This window comes from Monodon monoceros, unplaced genomic scaffold (assembly GCF_005190385.1).
Source record: "Monodon monoceros isolate NGI ecotype Baffin Bay Population unplaced genomic scaffold, NGI_Narwhal_1 Super_Scaffold_3, whole genome shotgun sequence".
Classification (NCBI taxonomy): domain Eukaryota; kingdom Metazoa; phylum Chordata; class Mammalia; order Artiodactyla; family Monodontidae; genus Monodon; species Monodon monoceros.
The window spans coordinates 64,860,379-64,883,561 of NW_021703780.1; the positions used below are offsets into that span (position 1 = coordinate 64,860,379).

The following is a 23,183-nucleotide window of genomic DNA, read 5'->3' on the forward strand; positions in this document are numbered from 1 at the left end:
TGTGTGTGTGTGTGTGTGTGTGTGTGTGTGTGTGTGTGTGTGTGTGTCACTGCATGTTTCCCAAGTCCTGGTCTCTATCTGCTCAGAGCAGACATGGGCCCAGTGAGCAGGGCGCTGGGCCTTGGGCCATGTCTGGGAGGCAGGGGTATGACGCCATGCCCGGATCCAGGCCCCTTGGCAGCTGCGGCTCAGAGTGGAGGGAGAGAGGGCTGCTGCCCCACTGGAGTGAGCAGGGCTCCTCTGCTAGCTGTGCCTAGGCACCATGTTGGGGAGCACTAGCTGCAGAGTGGCAAGCCTGCATGTGTGAGGATGACAGGGTGACTCCTGAGCCTCAAGTCTCCAGCCGAAGCCCCTGAACTCAACCAGGGAAGTGGGGAGCCATGGTGGGCAGTGGACCTTGTGGGAAGCGAGGGCCTGGAGTGAGTCCACCATGGGATCCAGGTGGCCGAGGTTGCCTTCGCCCCTGTGGCCTTGCCAGCTGCACCCCTGGTAGCTCTGCTGCCCACCAGGCCCGACTGCCTCCATCTCACTGTGCAATTGATGGGGAGGGTGAGTTCTGCCGCTAGGCCGCGTGGCTGGCTTACCTCTGTAGCCCCACTGGGCCTGCTCCCTGACCAACTGTACCCTTTGTTCCAGGTGCTGGGGAGTCAGGGAAGAGCACCATTGTCAAGCAGATGAAGTAAGTGCTGTGTGCCGGAGGCAGCCTCCAAACCTTGATTTCCCCTCTTCTTCCTCTGGGCCTGTACTGGGTCCAGTATACCCAGCCCAAGTATAGGCCCAGCCGTGTTAGCCAGGTCCAGGACCTTCCCAGAGGCAGCATCCATCCTCAGGTCCGAGCGGTTTAGAGGCAGTTTCCCCCTTTCTTTTTTTTTTTAAATTTATTATATTATATTTATTATATATATAAAATATTATATTTAATTTTGGCTGCATTGGGTCTCCGTTGCTGCACACGGGCTTTCTCTAGTTGCGGCGAGTGGGGGCCACTCTTCATTGCAGCGCACGGGCTACTCATTGCGGTGGCTTCTCTTGTTGCTGAGCACAGGCTCTAGGTGACACGGGCTTCAGTAGTTGCGGCACGCGGGCTTCAGTAGTTGTGGCACGCGGGCTCAGTGGTTGTGGCGCACGGGCTTAGTTGCTCCGCGGCATGTGGGATCTTCCCGGACCAGGGCTCGAACTCGTGTCCCCTGCATTGGCAGGCAGATTCTTAACCACTGCGCCACCAGGGAAGTCCAGTTTCCCCCTTTCTGAAGTAGGTCTCTCCAGGCCCCAGCAGCCCCAGGCAGCCATGTGAGGTCCCTGTGCCCTGTACACTCTAACCCCTGACTTCTGGCTGCCAGGATCATCCATGAGGATGGCTACTCAGAGGAGGAATGCCGGCAGTACCGGGCAGTCGTCTATAGCAACACCATCCAGTCCATCATGGCCATTGTTAAAGCCATGGGCAATCTGCAGATTGACTTTGCTGACCCCTCCCGCGCGGTACGTGGACTCCCCAGCCCTGCCTCCCTCCCATAAGGCTTCAGGGCAAGTCTTGTTCTGGGGAAGCTGAGAACACCCCAATCTGGGCCTCATTCCGGAGGCCTCCCTGCCTCTGACAGGTGGGGTGGGGGTGTGCTCCTGCAACTGGCTGACCACTCACTGCTGTGCCCAGGACGACGCCAGGCAGCTGTTTGCACTGTCGTGCACGGCTGAGGAACAGGGCGTGCTCCCTGAGGATCTGTCTGGTGTCATCCGGAGGCTCTGGGCTGACCATGGTGTGCAGGCCTGCTTTGGCCGCTCGCGGGAGTACCAGCTCAACGACTCTGCCGCCTAGTGAGTACTCCAAGGGGCTGGGCTGGGGGTGCAGTGTGGGGAGACCTGGACTATAGCCTGAACCAGAGGGCCTGAGCACCCTTAAAAAGATACTGCCAGCCTCTGTTCATGAAGCTGCTGACTGTCAGCCAAGGTCTTGGTGATCTTGGGTTTGGCCTGGTGCAGGGCTGTGGAGGGACATCCAAACAGATGGTGCCACCCAGATAGGCTGCTGGCCCTGTACTCTCATCTCTCCTCTCCTACCTCTGCTTAAGCCAGTCCCTCTGTCTGAACAGCTTTCCCAGTCCCACTGCCCATGCCATCCTGAGCCCACCCAGAGAGGGGCTGGACCTCTGTGAAGGTGGGTGGGAGGCTGATCTTGCCTGGCCATGGCACCTGAGCCCTGCCCCAGTCACAGGGACAGCCGCCCCACTCTCCCTGCCGGGGCCTGAATGCACTTGTGAGTGCACGCCCCCCACAGGAGCTGCAGAGTCACAGCCAAACACTGCGGGGGCGGGGGTGCTCCCCAGAGGTCACAGGCTCAGTGCCAGCAGAGCTTTTGGGTCCTGGAGGCAAGGAGGGGTGGGTCCTATCAACCACTGCCATCTCAGTGCCCAGGATACTCAAGGAGGGCAGCGTAGGGCCACCTTCCAGCTACTTCCCACTCCTCCATCATCCTCATCCCTGTTCTTCATTCCCCAGACATTAAGTTCCCACCTTGTGCCCAGCACTGTTCTGGGTGTGGGGATTCAGCAGTGAACATGGGCCCTGCCCTCCCAGGCAGGTTTATGCCATGACAAGATCACCCAGAGGTGGGGAGCAGATTGGAAAACTCCAGGGACCAGGCATACTGCAGCCCCTCCTCACAGCAATCCTCCAAGGCTGCTGTGGGGCAGTGGGTCCCTGGGGTGAGCCCACCTGTTGGGGACAAGGGAAAAACTAGTGGGGAACCCACCATGAGGCCTCTGGGCTGGAGGCTCTCAGTAGGGGGCAGGGTACAGTTTGCAGGTCACAGCACATGCGTCATGGTTCCCCATAGCCCTTCCTGTTTTTCTGTTCTGTCTCTGCGTCTCTGAGGTCATTTCCCTCTGGCCTAGCTGCTGGTGGGAGCCAAGGGCTCGCCCCAGCAGCCCTGCCCCAAGAGCAAGACACTGGTACTGGGCAGTGGCTGGGAGGCCTGGACCCAACCCACAGGACACAGCAAGGATATTGAGGCAGGCAGCAGAGCTGGTCTCAGGGCTTGGCCGGGGCAGCTTGGATACTAATTAGGAGAGCTGGTAATGAGGAGCCCCTGGGACCCCCGCCAAGCGAGTGTTCGTGCTTTCCCCCTGAGGAGCCCAAATTTTACTGGGCAAAGAGCCCACTGGGCCTGGCAGGCCCCAACCTGTCCAGCCCTGCATCGAAGGACATGCCAGGCTGCTCTGTGGCGGGTGCCATAATTACGCCGATTAGCATCCTGAATCTCTCACTGAAGGACTAATTTGCCCCCTCCCACTGCCCTCACCTGTAGTTCCACCACCCTGGATCTTGTCTGACGCAGGCCTGCCTCAGACCTGGGTGCTGGGGCTTGGCTGGCTAGCCACAGAGCTGCCCCTCCTCCCAGGCCCATTCCACAGGCAGGAGGCAGGGGTGCTAGTGCAGGTTTCCTCATCTGAGCAGTGAATGCAGTCCAGGCAAGGGTTAAAGAGGCAAGGGCTATGCCTGGGAAGTGAGGGGATGGGAGGGAACGGGGCCCGGTGGCCCCCACTGATGCCCCACTCCCCATCCCAGCTACCTGAACGACCTGGAGCGCATTGCACAGAGTGACTACATCCCCACGCAGCAGGATGTGCTGCGGACTCGCGTGAAGACCACGGGCATCGTGGAGACGCACTTCACCTTCAAAGACCTACACTTCAAGTGAGCGAGCGTGTGGGCAGGGTAATGGGGCAGGAGCTGCCAGCCTTGCGGGTGACAGGGAAGAGATCCTCACTCCAGGGCCTGCCGATGGCTGTTGGGAACGAGGGCTGGTCCAGGATCCGCAGCCCCACTCTGAAGTTTCTTAAGGCTTTGTGGTTGCCAGCAGCTCACAGCCTCTGCTGACCCTGCCCCATGTGGAGGCAGCCTACCCTGCCGACCAGCCTGACCCTGCTGGGCCACACGTGCCCTGGCTTAGAACCCCAGGGGTGAGGTGGGCCAGCGTGGATGATTCCGTGGAGGCGGCCACCATACTCTGAGCAGGCCTCTGTCCTCAGTCGATCAACCTGTGAAATGGGGCAGGGACCTTCTCCCAGAACTCCCTTCTCTGGAGCTAAGGTGCTGTGTTTGCAGGATGTTTGATGTGGGTGGTCAGCGGTCTGAACGGAAGAAGTGGATCCACTGCTTTGAGGGCGTCACAGCCATCATCTTCTGCGTAGCTCTAAGCGCCTACGACCTGGTGCTAGCCGAGGACGAGGAGATGGTGAGAGGCCCGGAGGCCACTGGGGGAGGGGGGGGGCAGTGGTGGCGGCGGGGGCTGGTGCTGAAGGCGCTGTCCTGCCCCCAGAACCGCATGCATGAGAGCATGAAGCTGTTTGACAGTATCTGCAACAACAAGTGGTTCACGGACACATCCATCATCCTCTTCCTCAACAAGAAGGACCTGTTCGAGGAGAAGATCACACACAGCCCCCTGACCATCTGCTTCCCTGAGTATACAGGTGTGGGGTCTGGGCCTCTGGGGAGGAGCTGGTGGTGACCAGGTGGCCCACGGGCGCCCCCCGCTGGACAGAAGGGTAACTGTGGGACACACGCCAGGGCTGGTGCCTCACAGGCTTACATATCGATACTTGTGTCTGTACACCCCAAGGCCCTTCTTAACACACTCAGGCATGTACTCTGTACATCACTGAGCATCCTCCTTCACACAATCAGGTGCCCCTCTTTGCACGCTCAGACGTGCCTGTGCCCTCTCACAAGTGTCACACGTTATATGCTTGTCAGTTCACACGCATAGAACCTCGCTGTACCTGTGGGACAGGCCTGCCTGCCGCACATGCAGCACGAGTCCTCACCATTTTGTCTCCCACAGGGGCCAACAAGTACGATGAGGCAGCCAGCTACATCCAGAGCAAGTTCGAGGACCTGAACAAGCGCAAGGACACCAAGGAGATATACACGCACTTCACGTGCGCCACTGACACCAAGAACGTGCAGTTTGTGTTCGATGCTGTCACCGATGTCATCATCAAGAACAACCTGAAGGACTGCGGCCTCTTCTGAGGGGCAGCGGGGCCTGGCAGGATGGTGAGCCAGAGGGGGCCGGGCAGGGAGGAACAAAGTGGGGCCACTGAGCCCAGAGAAGGGACACGGTTGGGGCTGGGGAAGGTCCAGGTGGGGGTGGTGAACTTGGAAACCCGCTAGGAGACCAGAGGGCAAGGGGAGGGAGGCACAAGGTGCTGAATCAGGAGGGCGATGGAGTGCAGGGCACTGAGGAGGTGGCACAGGTAAGCCTGGGCTCCGTTCTGCCCATTGGTCCAGACAGCAGAAATGCCTGGTTGTGTCCTGGGACAGAACTAGAGGGCTGTCCCGATTTTCTTTGGAGAAAACTCACTTTCTCACCCACCAGGCCATTGGCCTAGCCTGAAGGATCTAGATGACAGAGGGGGCCCAGCTGCCTCAGCTGCCCACCACTCAGTATGACCAGCTCTGCACTCATCCCTGCTGTCTTCCCCTCTGACCTACCTGAGGGCCCTGGTCTGAGGCTGGCCCCACCAGCCCTGGGAGAGGTGGGGAGGATTCTGCCAGTGCTACAGACTCCCCTCCCCCACGTAACCCAGCAACACACACTGGCTTCTGGGCGGCCACTGTGTCCCTGGTAACGAGTGGGTGGGGAAAAAGGAGAAGGGTCATTGTCTAGGGAGGCGGGAGGAGAGACACACACTGGCTACCTCCCTCCCTCCCGACCCATGCCCTGACTGTCCCCCACCTCCAGGGCCACCGCCGACTCTGCTCCCCCCAGCCCCTGAGGAAGATGGGGGCAAGAGGACCACGCTCCCCGCCTGTCCCCCTGGCCGCTTTTCCCCTTCTCTCCTCTCTCTGTTCTTGGCTCCCCCTCTCCCCTCCCTCAGCTCCAGAGACTTGGGGGAAGGGTTGCCACAGGCCTCCCTGTTTGAAGCCTGCCCTTATCCCAGGTGCAGGGAATGGCCACCGTACCCCCTCCTGGCATCTGTTCTGGTTTTAACTGTTGTCTTGTTCTGTGATGGGGGAGGGGAGCACATGCTGAGTCTCCCAAGGCCTGTGTTTGGAGGGGCACCCACTTCTCCAGCCTGGGACCCCTGGCTTCGCCCAGCATCAGCCCCTGACCCAACCCAAGTCCAAATGTTTACAGGGAGCCTCCTGCCCCCACCAACCCCCTCCCCCTAAGCCACTCGGAGGCCCCAAAGGAAAAAGCACAAGAAGCGTGAGACGCCACCATTCCTGGAGACCACAGTCCACCGGCTCATTCTCGTAGCTTTTTTTTTTTTTAAAAAAAAGAAAGGCAAAGGGAAAAAAAAAAGAGAGAGAAAACTGCAAACCTAGAAAACTTTTTAGAAGAAAAACTATTTAAAACTGTCAGGTCCTGACCAGCAACCACCCAACCCCCTTCCCATGATTCCGTGCCTTGAGTGTGTCTGCGTGTTTACACCCATCCCTCTGCTGGTTGCCCCCTGTGCGGGCGGCGCCCCTGCCCTGCCCTCTACAGAACTGGGTTTCAAGGGCTGTTCCAGACAACTGCCAACGTCACTGAGGGCCCCGCCCCAGCGGCCCTGGGCCCTGGCTCCATTAACCTAAATGTAGCTCCTTAGCGCTAACCTAGGAACCGCCGCTGCCTGCTGAGGGGCCATGCCCCTCATGCCCTCACCCCAGGCCCGGGTCCTTCAGTGTTGAACACTTCCTTGCTTTTTTCACATGTTTTATGGAATTGTTCACCTGGTTTGAAATAATAAAATGTAGAAAGAAGAAATACCAAGAACTGCTCGGCATTCTTCTCTCCAGGGGGCAGAGACCCAGGCTAAGATGTGCCAAGGTGATGGTAGTCTGGACCTGGATCCTCACTTGTGGCAGGGCCCTGGGCACTCAGCTCGCAGGTCATACTCAGGCCCAGTACTCACCACTTTAGTTTTCCCCCTTGGACTAGTCATCTTACATGTTGGGGCCTCCATGTCTCCCCCTCTTCCCTCAGCACCTCTGCAGTCTTGGGTCTGGGGCAGCCTTCTGGAACAGTGGGGCAGATTTCTTAAGGAGCTCTTCTCCTAAGGGATTCTTCCACATTGGGAGCAGGAGGAGTGTCCAATGAGTCTAGTGCAGAAGGAAATGTGACTTCTGACCTCCCAGGCCCAGGGCCCAGGGACAGTGTGCGCTGCTGAGGCCACACAGCCAGGTGGGCTGCAGCCCCCTGCACACCCTCCCTTCTTCCTGGGTCCTTTCCCAGGGCTCTGAGACATTGCCCAGAGCCCTGCCCAGAACTGAAGTCCCTTGGGCTTGACTAAACAGAAAGTTGAGGACAGCAGGGGCCTTGAGACATGTTCAGAAAGGTCTCTGACCAAGAGGTCCCCCTCCAAACCTGAGGAGGGTAGGGACAGGCAGGTGGCTACACTTCAGTGTGACTGTAGCCACCGGCAGGGCAGCTGGATAGCTGCAGGGCTATGGCTACGTTGGGCTCTCAGTGCAGAGCCTTCCATGAGGCTATGGGAAGTGCTCGTGCATTGCTGGAGGAGGGAGCAGCAGATGACAGGGCCGGGGTGCCTGTGGGGTGAGCCCCTAGCTCCAGGCAAGGCACCTGGACCTAGGGGTCTGCAGCCCTCTGAGCCTGTGGGAAGGGCTCGGTAAAAGGCCCTCCTCTGCTGGGCGGGGCTCCCAGGCGAGCTCTTCCGCCTTCGGCCGCCAGAGGGCGCAGCAGCCCGTGCTGGGCCCCGCCAGGCCGGTCGCGGAGGCTGACGTCATCGGGTCCTGCGGAGGCCGCCGGGCACAAAGGCAGCTTTGTAGGGCGGCGGCGGCTCCGCGCCCTCGGCGGGACAAAGCGGCCTGGGCCGGGGTCGGCGCCGCGGAGGCGGAGAGGGCGGGGCGAGTGGGAGGGTAGGGCCGGGGACCTGGGACCCCGCCTCCGCACACCTGCCAGTCTCCCCTCGGCCTCGGGGTCCCGAGTCCTGGCGAGAGATGAGAGGCTGTGTCCGCCCCTTCGGAAGGAGTTCAACGGCCCCCACCCCCCGTCCCCGCCCCAGTCCCTCGGGCCTTTCCTGCTACCCCTGCCACTGAGGGCTGAGGATCGCCGACTGACAAGGAGAACAGAATCCCACGTCCAAGCCAGGATCCCTTCCTGCCCTCAGCGGTCAGCCCTGGATCCCGCTGAACCCCAGATGTGCGGGCGGGGTGGGAGCTCCGGTGCCCTGATATCCGCCCAGCAGGAAGCGGGAGACAGAGATGATTCCTTCCTTCCGTCCTGAGGGAGAACCCTGCACAGAGGGACCATTGAGGAGCTGGCATTGTCTGCCTGATGAACCCAGCGTCTCCCTCCCTGAGTGGGCCACGCAGGATTCTGGCCAGGATCCCCTTGTACCCGGCTTGGCAGTGGGTCTGGGTGGGTTCCTGGCAAGCAGTACTTCCCTGGGTGCAGACAGCTAGGCCCCCACCTGCCCTTGGCCTTCCTACCCCTGCTCTGATTTTGAGAGCATAAGGCTTCATTGTCCCAGCACTGGTGGGGGCGGCCTCTCAATTCATCCTTGTCTTTCTTGGTTGGGAAATTCCCAGCCACGGGGGGCGGTAGGCAGGGGGGTGCATCCCAGGTGTCCTGCACCCCAACAGGAGGGACTCCATGAAGGTGACTCCTGGGGATCCCCCCATTGCCTAGAACTGTTCAGGGCTGTACCTCAGCCGTCTCGCATCCCTGGGTGAGGAGAGCCAGAGATTCAGTGCTCCTTGGCTGTGTGTCCCCCAGCGTTCTCCCAGCCTAAGAAGGCCCATCTTCCTGACCCCACCCATGGGTAGCTGCTTCTATGAGGCTCAGGATCCTTAGGCAGAGCCAGGCAAAGGACACAGGCTTCTGCTCCCAGACCAAGCTGTGGATCCCAGTTTGAGGTAGGCTGTCTCCAGCCAGTGGGGACCACCACAAGGCTGATCCATCTCCCAGAGGGCCCACCCCACTCCAAATAGTTGCTCAGGCTACTGATGTGGTAGCAGCCTGGCTATTTTTAACCCATTTGGGAGGGTGGGGTGGGTGGGGAAACGGCTGGGAAGAGAGAAAGAGACAAGCTCTGAGAGAGAGTTCTGAAGAGGGAAGGATGTAGGGAGACCCTGTGGGGAGAAGCCAGCCCTGGCCTGCAACCACTTTCCAGCTCCCCTGGGCCAGACCTCCCACCCCCAGCAGGTGGGTGGAGGCCCAGATGCCAGGTGCAGAAAGGGGAGGGGGCCCCATTAGGACTGGATCCTCTGAGGCTGTAGGAGATTCCAAGACCTAGAATAACCCCTTACCATGTTTCGGGGCAGCCCCATAGCTCCTCCTGAGGTCAGGATATCCTCCCACTCCCCTCAGAGCCCCTCAGAATCATACCCCCCCCCCACCCCAGAATGCCAAGCCAGCCATGAAGGCTGGAGAATACAAGTCCTGACTCCAGCCACCTGGCCTGTGGCATGGCCAGCCAGGTCCTACTTGCCCTGGGAGTCAGGGACGGGACTGCAGCTTCTCTTGGCTGAGTTCTGGGTCCAGGCCCACTCCCAAACCACTGACCCCAATCCTTGGGTCTGTTGCCCTAAAAGAGATCCTAGGGGACCTCATCCCTGCCGTGAGGCTGTGCATTCCCCCAAGTCTGTCCCCCGCCGCCTTTTTAAAAAATTAATTTATTTATTTTTGGCTGCGTTGGGTTTTAGTTGCTGTGCGCGGGCTTCTCATTGCAGTGGCTTCTCTTGTTGCGGAGCATGGGCTCTAGGCACGTGGGCTTCCGTAGTTGTGGTGCGCGGGCTCTAGAGTGCAGGCTCAGTAGCTGTGGCACACGGGCTTAGTTGTTCTATGGCATGTGGGATCTTCCCGGACCAGGGCTCGAACCTGTGTCCCCTGCATTTGCAGGCGGATTCTTAACCACTGCACCACCAGGGAAGCCCCCCGCCAAGTCCCCCTTGAACCCCCAAAGCGGAAGCCAGCTCCCAGCACACCCCCAAGGAGAGCCTCAAGCCAGCTGAGGCCTGCGTGCAGCTGTGTGACCCCAAGTATGTCCATGCCTGCCAGCCAATCAGCTCCTCAGTTAACCACACAGCAACGGGCACTGGTATCCAAGGGGGCAGGGGTCAAGGCCATGGATCTCTTTCTTTTCCCTGCTTTGGTTTCCACCCTTACAGGAGACTTGACCTCACAGGTGATCTTATTTAGGAGAAAAATCGGTTTGACATTCTTTGGCATTTACTCTGTTTTCTGACCTCATTGTGGGTGGAGGGAGTCAAGGCCTGAGTGACTGAATCCTGAAGGGGGCTGAAGTCTCTCTTCTCCATCAACCCCCCATCCTCACCCAGGTTCAGCAGGCCCAGGAAGGTGGCCGGGCTTCCTGCGGGCACTGTATCTCTCGCTTCCCTGTGCCTGGGGCCCCCAAGGGATGGGATGGTGGTTGCTGGGGAACCCAGAGCCCTGAAGAGAGGCTTGGACCTGGTGTTATAAGCACCTGGGTCTTCACAGAGAAAAGTGGGTAGTGGGTGATGAGGAAAAGTCCAGCAGGTGGCAAAAGGGCAGAGGGCACAGCCCAAGCTAAGTCCTAGCAAAGGAACAGCTGCCACCTCCCAGAGATGGGGTAGCTGGAGCGCTGGCAGGGTTAGCCAGGGCCGAGCCAGGGAGGCGTGTGTGAATGCCTGGCTAAGAGCCTGGGATGTCCGCGGGCTTCAGCAAGTCCTCTGAGTGAGGAGCTGGGGAGGCAGGGTACTGCAGAAGGGAGGCACTGGGAGGAGAACTGGCAGAAGGACCACGGGGCCTCCCAGGCTGGGTACCTGGGGAAGGGGTCAGGCTTCAAGCTGCAGGGAAAGGAGCTGGGACCTTGTTCTATCTTAAAGGAGACAGAAGTCCTCCCTGAGTTGGGGGCTCTCTGGAGGGAGGAGGGTGTGGGCATGGGCACTGCTGGGGGTGGGTTGGAGATCTGTGGAGTAAGAAGACTGAGGAATCCCCAGCGGCTGGGGAGAGAAGGAGGTTCAGGTGGAGGGTCAGGTTGTTGTGCTGGGGGCTGGGCTTGTGGCGGGGTGGGGAGGGGAGGGAAGGGGGCAGGAGGGGAGTCAAGTCTGAGAAAGGGCCCCATGAAGCTGGGCTGGAAGGGGCAGCAGTGACTCCCTCGAGGCCTCCAGGCCTGCATGCCACAGGATGCCCAGCGCTGAGATGACAACTGGAGTGCACACCTGTGTACCCCACAGTGTGCCAGACCTGCCTGGCCCACCACTTACAACGGCAGGGCAAGTGAGGAGAGTGATCTGAGAGGTTCAGTCTCCCCCTAGGGACACACAGCTGGTGAGCAGCAGAGTCAGGATTCAACCCCACCCCTCTCTGGCTACTGGGGAGTGGATTCTTGGGGCGGGCTCTGGTCTGCCCTCCCAGAGCATCCTGAGCCCCCAACCAGTACTCCTGAGAGTCTCTCCCCCTGACTAGTAAGGGAATGTAGCATTTATGTTAATGTATGTTAATGAGTACAGGGTGCCTCCGGAGTCTACTTTGCCGCATTCCTGGCAACTCCTCCCCCCCTCCCCCAGGCAATGGAGAAGGAGAGGAGAGGGAGGCCCCACCCCCAGGCCCCTCTTCCCCCCACCCCCCACCCCCGTTGGGCAACGAAGAAAACAGAAGTGAGTGAAGAGCTGTGATGTGGCTGGTGGGGGGGGCTCCCCCATCGCGGAGGGGCTGACCTCAGCCAGGGAGGAATGTGCAGGAGGCGGAGGGCTGGGGCGGAGCGGGTGGGGGTAGGGCCCCAGCTAGAGGCCCAGGGTTCCGGGCGGCCCCTCCCTCAGTCCCTCCACCTCAGCTCTGACTTGGCCCTCAGAAGGGAACAGGCAAGGAAGGAGGGGAGGAGCTCATCTTTCCAAAAAGGTGGGCTGGGGGTCCTTGGGGAGCCTGGAAACCAGGTGGGGGGTGGATGAGGGAAATGCCTGAAAGACCCTTCCTGGGAGATCCCCTGGAGTGGATAGCAGATTGTCAGGGAAGTTAGGCCTCAGTTGGGCTTTCCAGGGCCCACTTTCCACCGCTTCCCTCCCCCCATGCCTAAGTCCTCAGGGTAGCACGTCCTAGTACCCACGTGACCGGAAGAGGGAAAGGTTGAGACTTTGGAGCCACCAGCCCTGATGGCTAAAGCAGGTGTGAGTGGGGAGCCAAGGCCCAACCCAGCCAAGGCTGGGCACTGGGAGTGTTGGCTGTAGCCTTCCTCAAATGGATGTCTCACCCCAGCCCAGTCGCACCACCCAGAGTCCAGGCAGGGTGCAAGGGGCAGGCCCAGCTGGCGATGAGGGCTGAGGAGCCAGGTGCTGGGACTTGGCACAATCCACTTATTTCCAGAAGGAAAAACCAAGGCCTTGGCAGGCTGTGCCACTGATAGGCAGCACCAGAGACCCAAGCTGCCTCCCCTGGTTTGTTCCGTTCTGTCGAGACCCAGGCCCAGGCTGCATGATTTCAGAATCCTTGGGGACTTCCAGAGCCCAGTGTGACCCACAGCCAGTGACCCTGCCCCTAGGGGGCTGCCTCCATAAGTTTCCTACCCAGGGTCTGCATACGCTGGGACCTGGGGCTGAGGAGCAGAAAGGAGACCTTGTGGGGATGGGGACAACTTGAGCTCCCACTCCTGGGGATCTCCCTTCCTGCTCCAGGGAGGGGGACACATCTGGAAGTGGGAAGGCAATGCCAAGGGCTCAGGTGAGTCAGGAACAGCCCAGTCCCTTCGGCTGGGGGTTGAGTCCCAGGGTGTTGGACAGATGGTGGGGGGTCCTGGTCCCATTTTCCAGTATGGACACTGGGTTGGGGGTGGGGATGAAACAGAGGCTGGGACCTGGGCCTGAAGAACTAAAAGCAGTGGGGGCAAGTAGGGGGTACCGTGCAGTTGGGTAGGGACCTCAAAGGCACTTGCTGATCTTGGCTGCTTGGGTGGAAAATTGTAAACAGCCAAAGAATTTTGTTTGCTTGCATGAGGCCAGGGGACGCTGCCCGGGTCCAAGGCAAAAGAGCCTGGGAGGAGGGAGAGGCCACATCCTGGAAGCCCAGGAGCTCAGGCAGGGTTATGTCACCCCCACTCCCCCTCCTGAAGGCCCCTGGTCCTCCCACTAACCCCCACCCTTCACCTGCCCACCAGCCAGCCAGGCTGGGCCAGAAACACCAGGCCTGAGGTTCAGGAAAGAGGGGCATGGCCCCACCCTGGATGGACACAGACACTTCTACTCCAGGGACTCGGCAGGAGATGGGCAGCAGAGCCATGCACACTTGAAGTGCCCACATGGCCTCCCTCACAGACCCCTGAGGAGCTGCTGATAGCCTTGGGGAGGATGCAGCAGGATGCATTTTGGGGGGATTGAGGGGTGGAAGCCCACCCTCAAGCCCTGGTATGTTCACCCAGGTGGACCTGAGGGCCCTCCTTGACCATTGTCAACATTCAACCCCTCCAAGGAAGTAGCCCTGGCAGTACAAACAGGGTGTGTCCACCAGACTCACCTTTAGGCCAAGACCCCAGACCCTTCCCAACTGAGGCGCTGAGGTGTAGGAGCCCCATCCTATCCTTGAAGCCCCCTTGGGTACCTCACTCTGTGTTTGGTGGGGCAGTTCCTCCCACCTTCAACCTTGGAAGAAAGACTGAAGTTCATGGAGATGGCATAGAATGCCCCTCACCTCCCAGCAGAGACATGGGACCACCGGTCATGACGGGGCTCTGGATGGTCCCACACCCTGCAGTGCAGAAGTGAGACTTGCCGCCTGCCTCCCTGCCCTGCCTGCCCCTCTGGCCCTCTTCTCCCGCCCTAGACTGTCTGTCATCAAAGCCACTGCCAGCCAGGTGGCAGAAGTACTAAGTGGCCCAAGCCCTAAGGAAGGACTGGGGCAGGGTCTTGGGGGCCCATCAAACCTCCACTTGAGAACCCCCGCTCCGACCTCTGACCCTGACCGGCCCTTCCCAGCTGGCACCTGGGGACTGAGGTGGCAGCTGAGCCCCTCATTACCCACCTCCAGCTCCCAGCTATGGAGGGACAAGTGAAGAAACGAGTCCCTGGGGGTGCCCCATCTGACCAATCCCTCTGCCAGAGCTGCCTGGGGCTAGGGGGGTCTCTATTGCTTCTTCCTTATTTGCCTTGACTGCCGGCCTCAGTTCCAGGACCGCTGCGTGGGGCATCCTGTTGCTCTGAAGCCCTACGGGGGGAGGGGTCGGCCCTACCCGCCCCTCCCTTGTGCCCGCTCCGCTCTGGCCACCAACTCCAGCCGGTCCGGCTGCCTGCCCAGTCACCCGATCCGCCCCTTAAACTTGACGGCGGGGCGCGGCTGGCTTGGTGGGGGCGGGGGCTTCTCCTTAAAGGAGCCGTCAGAGGGTGCCCTAGGGCCCCTCGGCTTCTCCCCTTCTGCAGGGTGAGAAGGGGCCAGGGTGAGGAGCCGCTGATGCCGGAGCTCTCGGTGGAGTGTGGGAAGGCAACCTGGTGTTTTGTGACGTCGCAGACCTCACGGGCCCAGAAGAGGCAGCGGCAAGTGTCAGTGGAAGGAAGGAGGGAGGTGGGAGTCCTAGGGTGGGAGGGGTCTGGAAGCGGCAGAGCTAGGCGGGGGTTTGGGGAGAGCAGTCTGGAACGTGCCCCGGCAGCTGTGCCCCTTGCTTGAATGCACCCCAGGACCTAGCCCCACGCCAGGGCTACCGTGCCCGGCACCTGCCCAGCCAACTTCTGGGAAGGAGGGTGGGCATTGCAGCCAGAGCCTGACCCCATCTGAGAGGTCCAGGGAAGGGCTCTGGCTCAGAGAAGTGGAGGGTCTCAAAGATGGGGAAACCCTGAGGGCGAAGACGGGATGGAGAGGCTCAGGGAGACTCTGGAGGCTGGAGAGGGAAGGGCAGCTCACCCGAGCTGGGGGTGAGAATCTGCTTTAGGCCCTTGGCTCTCCCCACTTGATTCCTCTTGGGTCTGAAGTCTGAGCTCACAGAATTTCTGTGTGTGACCAGCCCCTCCCACCCTCTGGGGTGGGGAGAGAGAGGTCAAGCAAAAAGATGGGGCTGCTGGATCCAAGTGGGAGCAGCTCCCAAATCAGAAACTGAGGCGTCTGCCCAGCCCTGGGTCTCCCGGCTGCACTTATCCCTCTGAGAAGTGGGTTTCCGGAGTGTCTCAGAGTTGAAGGCAGTGATTGACGCTGCGGTTATAATATTTGCTCACCTGCATGTCCAGAGAGACTCATACACTTGTGCACAAACACATACACACATGTGCAACACAAACACGTATGTACTTACAAAGTGTACACCCCCAGACATGTACACACTGTGTAGACATGCATACAATGCCATGTGTGCACACATGCATGCCACACCTACATGTGTAATACAACACACATGCCACATGGTTTCACACAGATATGTACACATATGCCTGCATACACACCACACACACACATACTCACTACAGAATACAGATACACAAAAGGATCCTTAGAAGCACATTCACACTCACAGACGCCCACACCATTGGCTCCAGCTCCAAATGTGCTTCTGTTCCTCTGTGGGCCCGTGGGTGCACAGCTACCTCCAGAGGCCTGACCCCCCTCCTGTTACCGTCACACCCATGACTGTCTTGTTTTGCTCATTGCACTTGGCACCACTGCAATGGCTGCACCAATCTGAGTCCTTGTTGGTACTCTGCCCCCTCCTGCAGGAGGACCTTGTCTGTGTGCCCCACTGCCCCCAGCCCCAGTCCCAGGCTGGCATGACGTAGGCATGCAGAGTTTGTGAATTAATGCCTGTGGGTGTGTGTACGTGAGGGCGGGTTACTGGGGAGGGTGACGTGGTGGGGCAGGCGCCTGCCAGTATGGGGTTGACCCCGATGGTGTGCCCAGCGTGGGTGTGTCTGTGATTGTGGCCAGGCAGGGCACCCTCCAAGGGAGAGGAGGACTTGCAAGTGGAATGCGACCCCCCAGCCTCTTTCCCCTAGGGGCTGTAATCTGATCCCTGGGGACTCCCCCCAGCCTCCCTCCCTAGCTCTCGCTGCAGCTCCTTCTCTTCCAGATCCCGGGGCAGAGTCCAGGGTGGCTCAAGGCTCCTCCACACACGCCCGCTGAACCCTGAGCTCCCTGAGCTGCAGGGATGGGGCGGGCTGAGGCCGCCGCCATGATCCCAGGCCTGGCTCTGCTCTGGGTGGCAGTGCTGGGGGGTGCTGCCCCCAGCACGCCACGCCTTCGCCTCTCCTTCCAAGGTAGGTGCACCTGGCAGGCGGGAGGGCCCACCTCAGGGTGGGCAGGAAAGGGGCCCAGTGTGGGTAGGGGGCGTTGTGTTTGCTGTTGCACTGTGTGTGTGCCACCGGCTGGGTTGGATTGGGGGCACGCTCAGGCCATCCCCAATTAACCCTTTCCTGGCCTCAGTCCTCAAGCTCTCTGCCCACATTCTCCTCATGCTTTCCCAGGAAGCATGGCAACAGATCCTGCCTCTGTTCCATCCCCTGCTCCCAGGGAAGTTGAGGTGTGGGAACTGTTAGGGCCCCCTTCCCACACCCCCTACACAGGGTAGTTACTAGGCAGTGGTATCATACTGAACCTAGGCTGGTGGCAGAGAACCCTTAGCCTGACTTTGGGGTTGGGGTTCTGGCTGTCCCAACATGCAGGCCTACCCCAGAACCCTTGCCTCCCCGTGCACTCGCCTGGAGACACTACTTGTCTGAGGTTGCCCTAGAAGCTCCACCTGCTTCCCCCATGGGGGCAGGGGTGGGCTGCACTGCCCACCCTGGAAGCTCTGACCCTGGGTGGGCCTGTCCCCCTGAGTGTAAACTCACACGCGTGTAAATTCACATGTGTGTGGGCCAGGTCACATGTACAACCTTGGCCTGGAAGAAGCTTCTAGCATGACTGGCAAATCCTCAGTGGTGTCCCCACCCCACAGAGCTCCAGGCCCAGCACGGTCTCCGGACCTTCAGGCTGGAGAGGACCTGCTGCTACGAAGCTTTGCTGCTGGATGAGGAGCGTGGGCGCCTGTTTGTGGGCGCTGAGAACCATGTGGCCTCCCTCAGCCTGGACAACATTAGCAAGCGGGCCAAGAAGGTGCCAGGGACCCCCAGCCTCAGCACCGCCCCGGGAAAGAGCCCTGGGACCCCACTCCAGGCTTCCTGGAGGATGGGCCCCCTGAGTGGACGACACCCTCAGCATAGAGAACATCCTGAGTCCCTGACCTGTGTTCTCCCTCCCCCACCCTCCCCATAGCTGGCCTGGCCGGCCCCTGTGGAATGGCGAGAGGAGTGCAACTGGGCAGGGAAGGACATTGGCGTGAGTGTTGGCTGCCTGGGTGGGAGTGGGGAGGGTCAGCCCCTCACTCTAGAGATGGGCAGTGCTAAAACAGAAGCCTGCCTGTTCTGGCTATGATGGGGGCAGGAGGGTTGAGGTGGCTGAAGTCCAGAGGTAGTGAGTCAGGGTGGGAGCTATGTGATTCTTCTTGGAGGCCTCTGCGTCATGGGGGGCAATGCAGGCACGCTTCCCAATGAACCCATTCTGGTGAGAGGTGAGCCGGGCTGGTCACCAAGGGCACCTGAGCCCCTAGAGCCCATGTTAGTACTTGCCTGGGCTAATGCAGAAAAGAAGGGGTGGGAGTGCCACTGGTGAGCTGGGAGCCCTTAAGGCCACCTCCCTGGGGGAGGCCTCATTGTTCCTGCCCCTGCCCACGTGCGCGCTAGACTGAGTGCATGAACTTCGTGAAGTTGCTGCATGCCTACAACCGCACCCACTTGCTGGCCTGTGGCACAGGGGCCTTCCACCCAACCTGTGCATTTGTGGAGGTGGGCCAGCGGCTGGAGGTAAGGCTAGGTCTGGTCAGGGAGGGAGGTTGGGAGGGTAAGAAAGGGCCTACAGTAACGACTCCCCCCTGCCTCCCAGGAGCCCATGCTCCGGCTGGACCTTCGAAGGCTAGAGGATGGCAAGGGCAAGAGTCCTTATGACCCCAGGCATCGGGCTGCCTCCGTGCTGGTGGGTGAGTCCAAAGGCTGGGGCCCCAAGAGAGCTCCTGGAACCCCTCAGAGACTCTAGCATCTCACAAAGTCCCAAGACCCTCCCTAAAGCCCCAGGGATCCCCCATAGCCTCACTGACTCCCCAAGAGCCCCCAGAGCTCCATAGTGCCCCCAACCCACCACAAGAGCCTTTGGTTTCACTAAGCAGCCTTGCCGTGTCTACAGGGGAAGAGTTGTACTCGGGAGTAGCCGCAGACCTCATGGGCCGGGACTTTACCATCTTCCGCAGCTTGGGTCATCGTCCAAGTCTCCGAACGGAACCACACGATTCCCGCTGGCTCAACGGTGAAAGACTGTTGGGACTGTTGGGAGGGGGCCCTCATCTCCAACAGAGCAGGTGCTGAGTAAGGCCCATAAAGGGAGTGAGCAGTGAGTGCTCACCAGGTAGCTACCCTGGGTCAAGCCCTGCACTAGGCACTGGGTCACAGGGTAGACAAGATAGGTATGGACCGTGCCCTCTTTGAGTTCACAGACCTCAGATCTAATACACAATAAGATCAGTTCCAATGGCCAGGAGATATAATGAGAGAATGGAGAGGAAGGGAAAAGGAGACTAGGCAGCGGTGGTGGTGGTGGGAGGGTTGGGGAAAGGAAGCTACCCTGCTGAGAAAAGGTATGCGCTAATGCCCAAAACACAGCAGGATTGCGGGAAGAGCATAAGAGCATTCCAAGCAGAGGGAATAATTAGTGCAAAGACCCTGGGGGCAGGAACAAGCCAAGGAACAGACTCATGAAGGGAGCAATGATAAGGGGTCTGGACTGTCAGCACAGGGTAGGGCCAGGGTAGATTATTCTAAGAGTGATGAGACCCAGCAGAGTATTTGAAGCAGGAGTGGGGGCATCTACTTCCTGCTAGAGAGGAAGATTCATGAGTGAAGGTAAAACCAGGTACCCCATATCCCTCCTTTCTTGGCCCACTGGCATAGAGAACTGCCAGGGGAGAGGCGAGAGGCCCACCACTGGCCAGGGTCTGCCTGCCTGTGGGCCCAGATAGCCATGGTCTCTGCTGCCCTCTCGTGGCTTCTTCTTGACTCGCAGGCCCTCTTTCTTTCGATTGTGTCCTCGGGGAGCACCATCTGAACTCGGTCCCAGAGGCTGGGTGGTCAGCTGCTGCCCTGAGGGCTTCTGCCGGCACGAAAGAAAGGGGAGGCAGTGCCTGGGCCTCCTAGCAGGGGGCAGGGCCAGGACCTTGCTGACCCCACGCCTCCTGCTGTGGTCAGAGCCCAAGTTCGTCAAGGTCTTTTGGATCCCGGAGAGTGAGAACCCGGACGACGACAAGATCTACTTCTTCTTCCGTGAGTCGGCAGTGGAGGCCACGCCGGCCCTGGGACGCCTGTCTGTGTCCCGCGTTGGCCAGATCTGCAGGGTGAGGAGTCCCTGGGCCACATTCGGTGATCCTGCCACCGCCCCTTTGCCTGTCTGTTGGGGCCTCGCCCTCATCCCCTCCTACTGGCCCCGCAGAACGACGTGGGTGGCCAGCGCAGCCTGGTCAACAAGTGGACTACGTTCCTGAAGGCGCGGCTGGTGTGCTCAGTGCCCGGTGCTGAGGGCGATACGAACTTTGACCAGCTCCGTAAGTGCCAATAATGGAGGATGGGGTGTGGGGAGGGGGCGCAGGGGCGCAGACCCTGAGCCTGGCTGTGCACCCTCCTCCAACTTGGTCCCTTCCCTGCAGAGGACGTGTTCCTGCTGTCCTCGCGGGATCGCTGGACCCCGCTGCTCTATGCTGTCTTCTCCACGACCAGGTGAGGTGTGCGAGGTAGTGGGGCAAGGCTGGCTGGGCCCCACTTGAGCGCCTTACTCCACTTACATCTTCACCTGCAGCAGCATCTTCCAGGGCTCCGCAGTGTGTGTGTACAGCATGAATGATGTGCGCCGCGCTTTCCTGGGACCCTTTGCACACAAGGAGGGGCCCGTGCACCAGTGGGTGTCCTACCAGGGCCGTGTCCCTTACCCCCGACCTGGCATGGTGCGTAGCCCTGGGACTCCCACCACAACCCACTTAAAGCTTCAGGGGTGGAGAACTTGGCCTGGGGTTTTCTTGGTGAATGTTGTGTCTTCTTTTTTTTATGGGTGGGAAAACATCATCTTCATTAGACAGGGCTCCTCAGGGGAAGGCGATGTTTCCCCCTCAGACCCCCAAAGGCAAGGCTGAAGCTCCTCTCTCAGATTCCCAGGGCAGGGCTCTGTCCAACACCCGCCCCCTGTGCGTGCGCGCGCACACACACACTCACACATGCTCCAGGTTCCGGGAGGTGTCCTGTGGAGGGCTGCCCACCAGGCCTTCATATCCACATCCTTGTCATGCCTCCTTCCCACCCCCCAGTGCCCCAGCAAGACCTTTGGCACCTTCAGTTCCACCAAGGACTTTCCTGATGATGTCATCCAGTTTGCCCGGAACCACCCCCTCATGTACAATTCGGTCCTGCCCATGGGGGGGCGCCCCCTCTTCCAACAAGTGGGTGCCGGGTACACCTTCACCCAGATCACTGCGGACCGTGTAGCAGCTGTTGACGGATACTACGACGTCCTCTTCATTGGCACAGGTCAGGGTCCTGCCATGACCACCCACAAGACCCAGCCCAGGCTCTTTGGCCTGTTAGTGGAAGCTCCCCCTGTTCAGTCCCATCTCCATATTTTTCCGGGGGCTATGCCCCCATCTCCTTCTGGATGCTTCTCTGATTGCTCCAACCCACATTCTTCACCATCCCAACCATGCGGAGGGTGGAGGCCTCGGAGGTGAGGAGGCCCCTGGCCCTGGCTGTCAGGGAACACAAGGAGTCACTCACCTTCTCATCCCTGCAGATGCTGGCACCGTGCTGAAGGTGATCTCCGTCCCCAGGGGTGGCTGGCCTAGTGCTGAGGGGCTGCTCCTGGAGGAGCTGCACATGTTTGAGGTGAGGCCTAGCCCCCATTGCCTGGGGTACCCCCACCCCACGGAGCCCTGATCCCAGCACCCCTCCTCCCTCTCAGGACTCAGCTGCTGTCACCAGCATGCAAATCTCCTCCAAGAGGGTAAGTGACCAGAAGGCTTGCGGGCGGAATGGACCCAGCCTGTTCCCAGGTGCCCCCACCCCCATTCTTCTCTTGGTAATTACAAGCCCCGGTTTCGAGTACAGGCTCTGCCTTCACTAGACTGTGGGACCTGAGACCTCAGTGTTCCCTTTTGTCAAATGGGGGAAGGGATCCCTGACCTATGGGAGGCAGGCATGGGGCCACCCTCGGTCAGCCTGGAGCCCCTTGTACCCCTAGCACCAACTGTACGTAGCCTCTCGGAGCGGGGTGGCCCAGATCCCGTTGCACCGCTGCGCTGCCCACGGCCGCGCCTGTGCCGAATGCTGTTTGGCACGTGACCCTTACTGCGCCTGGGATGGGGCCGCGTGCACGCGCTTCCAGCCCAGTGCCAAGAGGTGGGTAGGATCAGGGGCGGGCTGCCTGGAGGGAGTCTTTATCTGCCCCTGGCTAAAAGAAGGGCTCACAGAGGCTCTAATGTCCCCTCTCCCCAGGAGGTTCCGACGGCAGGATGTAAGGAACGGCGACCCCAGCACACTGTGCACCGGGGGTGAGTGTCCCAGCTGCTCTCAACCCCCAACCCTTAAAGACTGCCCCACCCTGCCCTGCCTTGTCTGAATCTGACATTCCCTTTGCCCCTAGACTCATCCCATCCTGCGCTGCTGGAGCGGAAGGTGTTCGGTGTGGAGGGAGGTAGCGCCTTCCTGGAGTGTGAGCCCCGCTCGCTGCAGGCGCGCGTGGAGTGGACCTTCCAGCGCGCGGGGGAGGCGGCCTACACTCAGGTGAGCCTCCCCCCACTCCCCTCCCAACCAGGCCCTTGTTCCGACTCCTACGTCCAGGAAGTGCGCGCCCTGATTAATGAGGCCCTTGGCCTGCTCCGCACATCTAGATGCGATCCAGCTCCGCCCAGTGAATCTCCGCCCAACCAGACCCCTAACGCCCAGTTTGGCCCCTTGCCTGCACTCCGCATCCTGGTGAGGCCCCATTCCTCTAACTAGGCTCCTGACGCCCGCGCCCCAGCCCAGTCCGAAGGAAGCCCCGCCCTTTCTCCGCCCACTGGGGGGTCTCTGACGCGCCCCCACGTTCAGGCGAGCCCCGCCCTGTTCCCTAACGTCAGCCTCACGCTGATCCGGCCTGCAGGTGCCCGCAGAGGAGCGAGCCGAACGCACGATGCGGGGCCTGCTGCTTCGCTGGTTGCGGCGTGGGGACTCAGGCGTGTACCTGTGCGCAGCTGTGGAGCAGGGCTTTTCGCAGCCAATGCGTCGCCTGGCGTTGCACGTGCTGAGTGCTGCGCAGGCTGAAAGGCTGGCCCGGACCGAGGATGCTGCGCCCGTTGCGCCGCCGGGCCCCAAGCTCTGGTACCGGGACTTCCTGCAGCTGGTGGAGCCGGGCGGCGGTGGTACGAACTCCCTGCGAATGTGTCGTCCGCAGCCCGCGCCGCGCCCACCGCCTCCCGAGTCACGGAGGAAGGGCCGCAACCGGAGGACACACGCCCCAGAACTGCGTGCTGAGCGGGGGCCGCGCAGCGCAGCGCACTGGTGACTCGGCCGTCCCCACACTGGGGACTGGGGAGGTGGCAGCAGCAGGGAGAGGGGGCGGCCAGACCCCGGGAAGCAGCTAGGGCCCCGGCACACAGCGGTTCCTGGTGGAGGGAAGACACCGACCCGACCGGCCCTGGCCAACAGGCAGCCATGCCGGCTTATTTATTAACAGAGAATAATCCTTGAATGCAACCCCGATAGGGGCGGCCCAGGCTGCGCACAGGGTCCAGCTGGTCAGGAGGAGGCAGAGAAGCAGGGTCCCCGAGCAACGACCTGGGTGGGGGAGGTGCCCAGAATGCCCACCCTGGGGGAAGGGCCACCTCTTTGGGCAGTAAGCAGAAAGCTGTGAACAGGCTGGGGGGTGGGGAGGGGGGGGGGGGGTGGGGGCAGGCCGACTGTACTAATGCAATAAACATGTTATCAGCTGAAGCTGGAACGGCCCCATCAGACAGCCGCTGGTCTTAGTGTTACTGACCCAGGTTCTTGGACTCTTTAATCAATAGAAGTTGGTAAGAGGCCAGAGGAGAAATTCGGGCAAGGCTTTATTGGGGCTCATGCTGCAGAACAAGGGAGTGAAAATAAGAAACAGGTGCCCAACAAGCAACAGGTGCCCTTGCTTGCTTGCTGGGGGAACAAGGGTTTGGGGGAGGGTGGCTCCGAGCTGGTTCCTTAAATGG

The 23,183-nt window shown here is 60.4% G+C and overlaps 2 protein-coding genes across 7 annotated transcripts in view; both read left to right on the forward strand.

Moving 5' to 3' along the window:
• GNAI2 (G protein subunit alpha i2) overlaps nt 1–6,757 on the forward strand; it is a 20,531-nt gene extending 13,774 nt beyond the window's left edge. The window contains exons 2-9 of the mRNA XM_029242519.1: nt 637–679; nt 1,341–1,482; nt 1,655–1,815; nt 3,565–3,693; nt 4,105–4,234; nt 4,319–4,472; nt 4,844–5,058; nt 5,747–6,757. Of these exons, the coding sequence (XP_029098352.1) occupies nt 637–679; nt 1,341–1,482; nt 1,655–1,815; nt 3,565–3,693; nt 4,105–4,234; nt 4,319–4,472; nt 4,844–5,034 (950 nt within the window). The 3' untranslated portion in view covers nt 5,035–5,058; nt 5,747–6,757. The remainder of the gene's footprint in view (nt 1–636; nt 680–1,340; nt 1,483–1,654; nt 1,816–3,564; nt 3,694–4,104; nt 4,235–4,318; nt 4,473–4,843; nt 5,059–5,746) is intronic.
• Nucleotides 6,758–11,866: 5,109 nt separating this feature from the next.
• On the forward strand, nt 11,867–22,960 carry SEMA3B (semaphorin 3B). 6 transcript variants are annotated; one of them, XM_029243405.1, is made up of 18 exons: nt 11,867–14,460; nt 15,957–16,158; nt 16,839–16,996; nt 17,156–17,218; nt 17,623–17,742; nt 17,822–17,915; nt 18,119–18,238; nt 19,174–19,319; nt 19,415–19,526; nt 19,629–19,698; nt 19,778–19,922; nt 20,280–20,499; nt 20,759–20,850; nt 20,927–20,968; nt 21,206–21,363; nt 21,460–21,515; nt 21,608–21,747; nt 22,106–22,960. In XM_029243405.1, the coding sequence occupies exons 2-18, from the start codon at nt 16,050–16,052 to the stop codon at nt 22,505–22,507; spliced, it is 2,247 nt and encodes a 748-aa protein (XP_029099238.1). In that variant the 5' UTR covers nt 11,867–14,460; nt 15,957–16,049; the 3' UTR covers nt 22,508–22,960. The 6 variants fall into 6 exon arrangements, 5 of the variants coding, with proteins under 5 accessions (XP_029099238.1, XP_029099239.1, XP_029099240.1 ...); XM_029243406.1 differs by having other exon boundaries at nt 15,972–16,158; XR_003796758.1 differs by lacking the exon at nt 11,867–14,460 and adding an exon at nt 21,855–21,939 and having other exon boundaries at nt 14,500–16,158; nt 22,106–22,330.
• The last annotated feature ends 223 nt before the right edge of the window (nt 22,961–23,183 follow it).

Coding starts and splice junctions, on each gene's coding strand:
- SEMA3B (XM_029243405.1), top strand. CDS start 16,050: ATGGGGCGGGCTGAGGCCGCCGCCATGATCCCAGGCCTGGCTCTGCTC. Junction 17,219..17,622: donor GGGCAGGGAAGGACATTGGC/GTGAGTGTTGGC, acceptor CGTGCGCGCTAG/ACTGAGTGCATGAACTTCGT. Junction 20,969..21,205: donor TGCAAATCTCCTCCAAGAGG/GTAAGTGACCAG, acceptor TTGTACCCCTAG/CACCAACTGTACGTAGCCTC.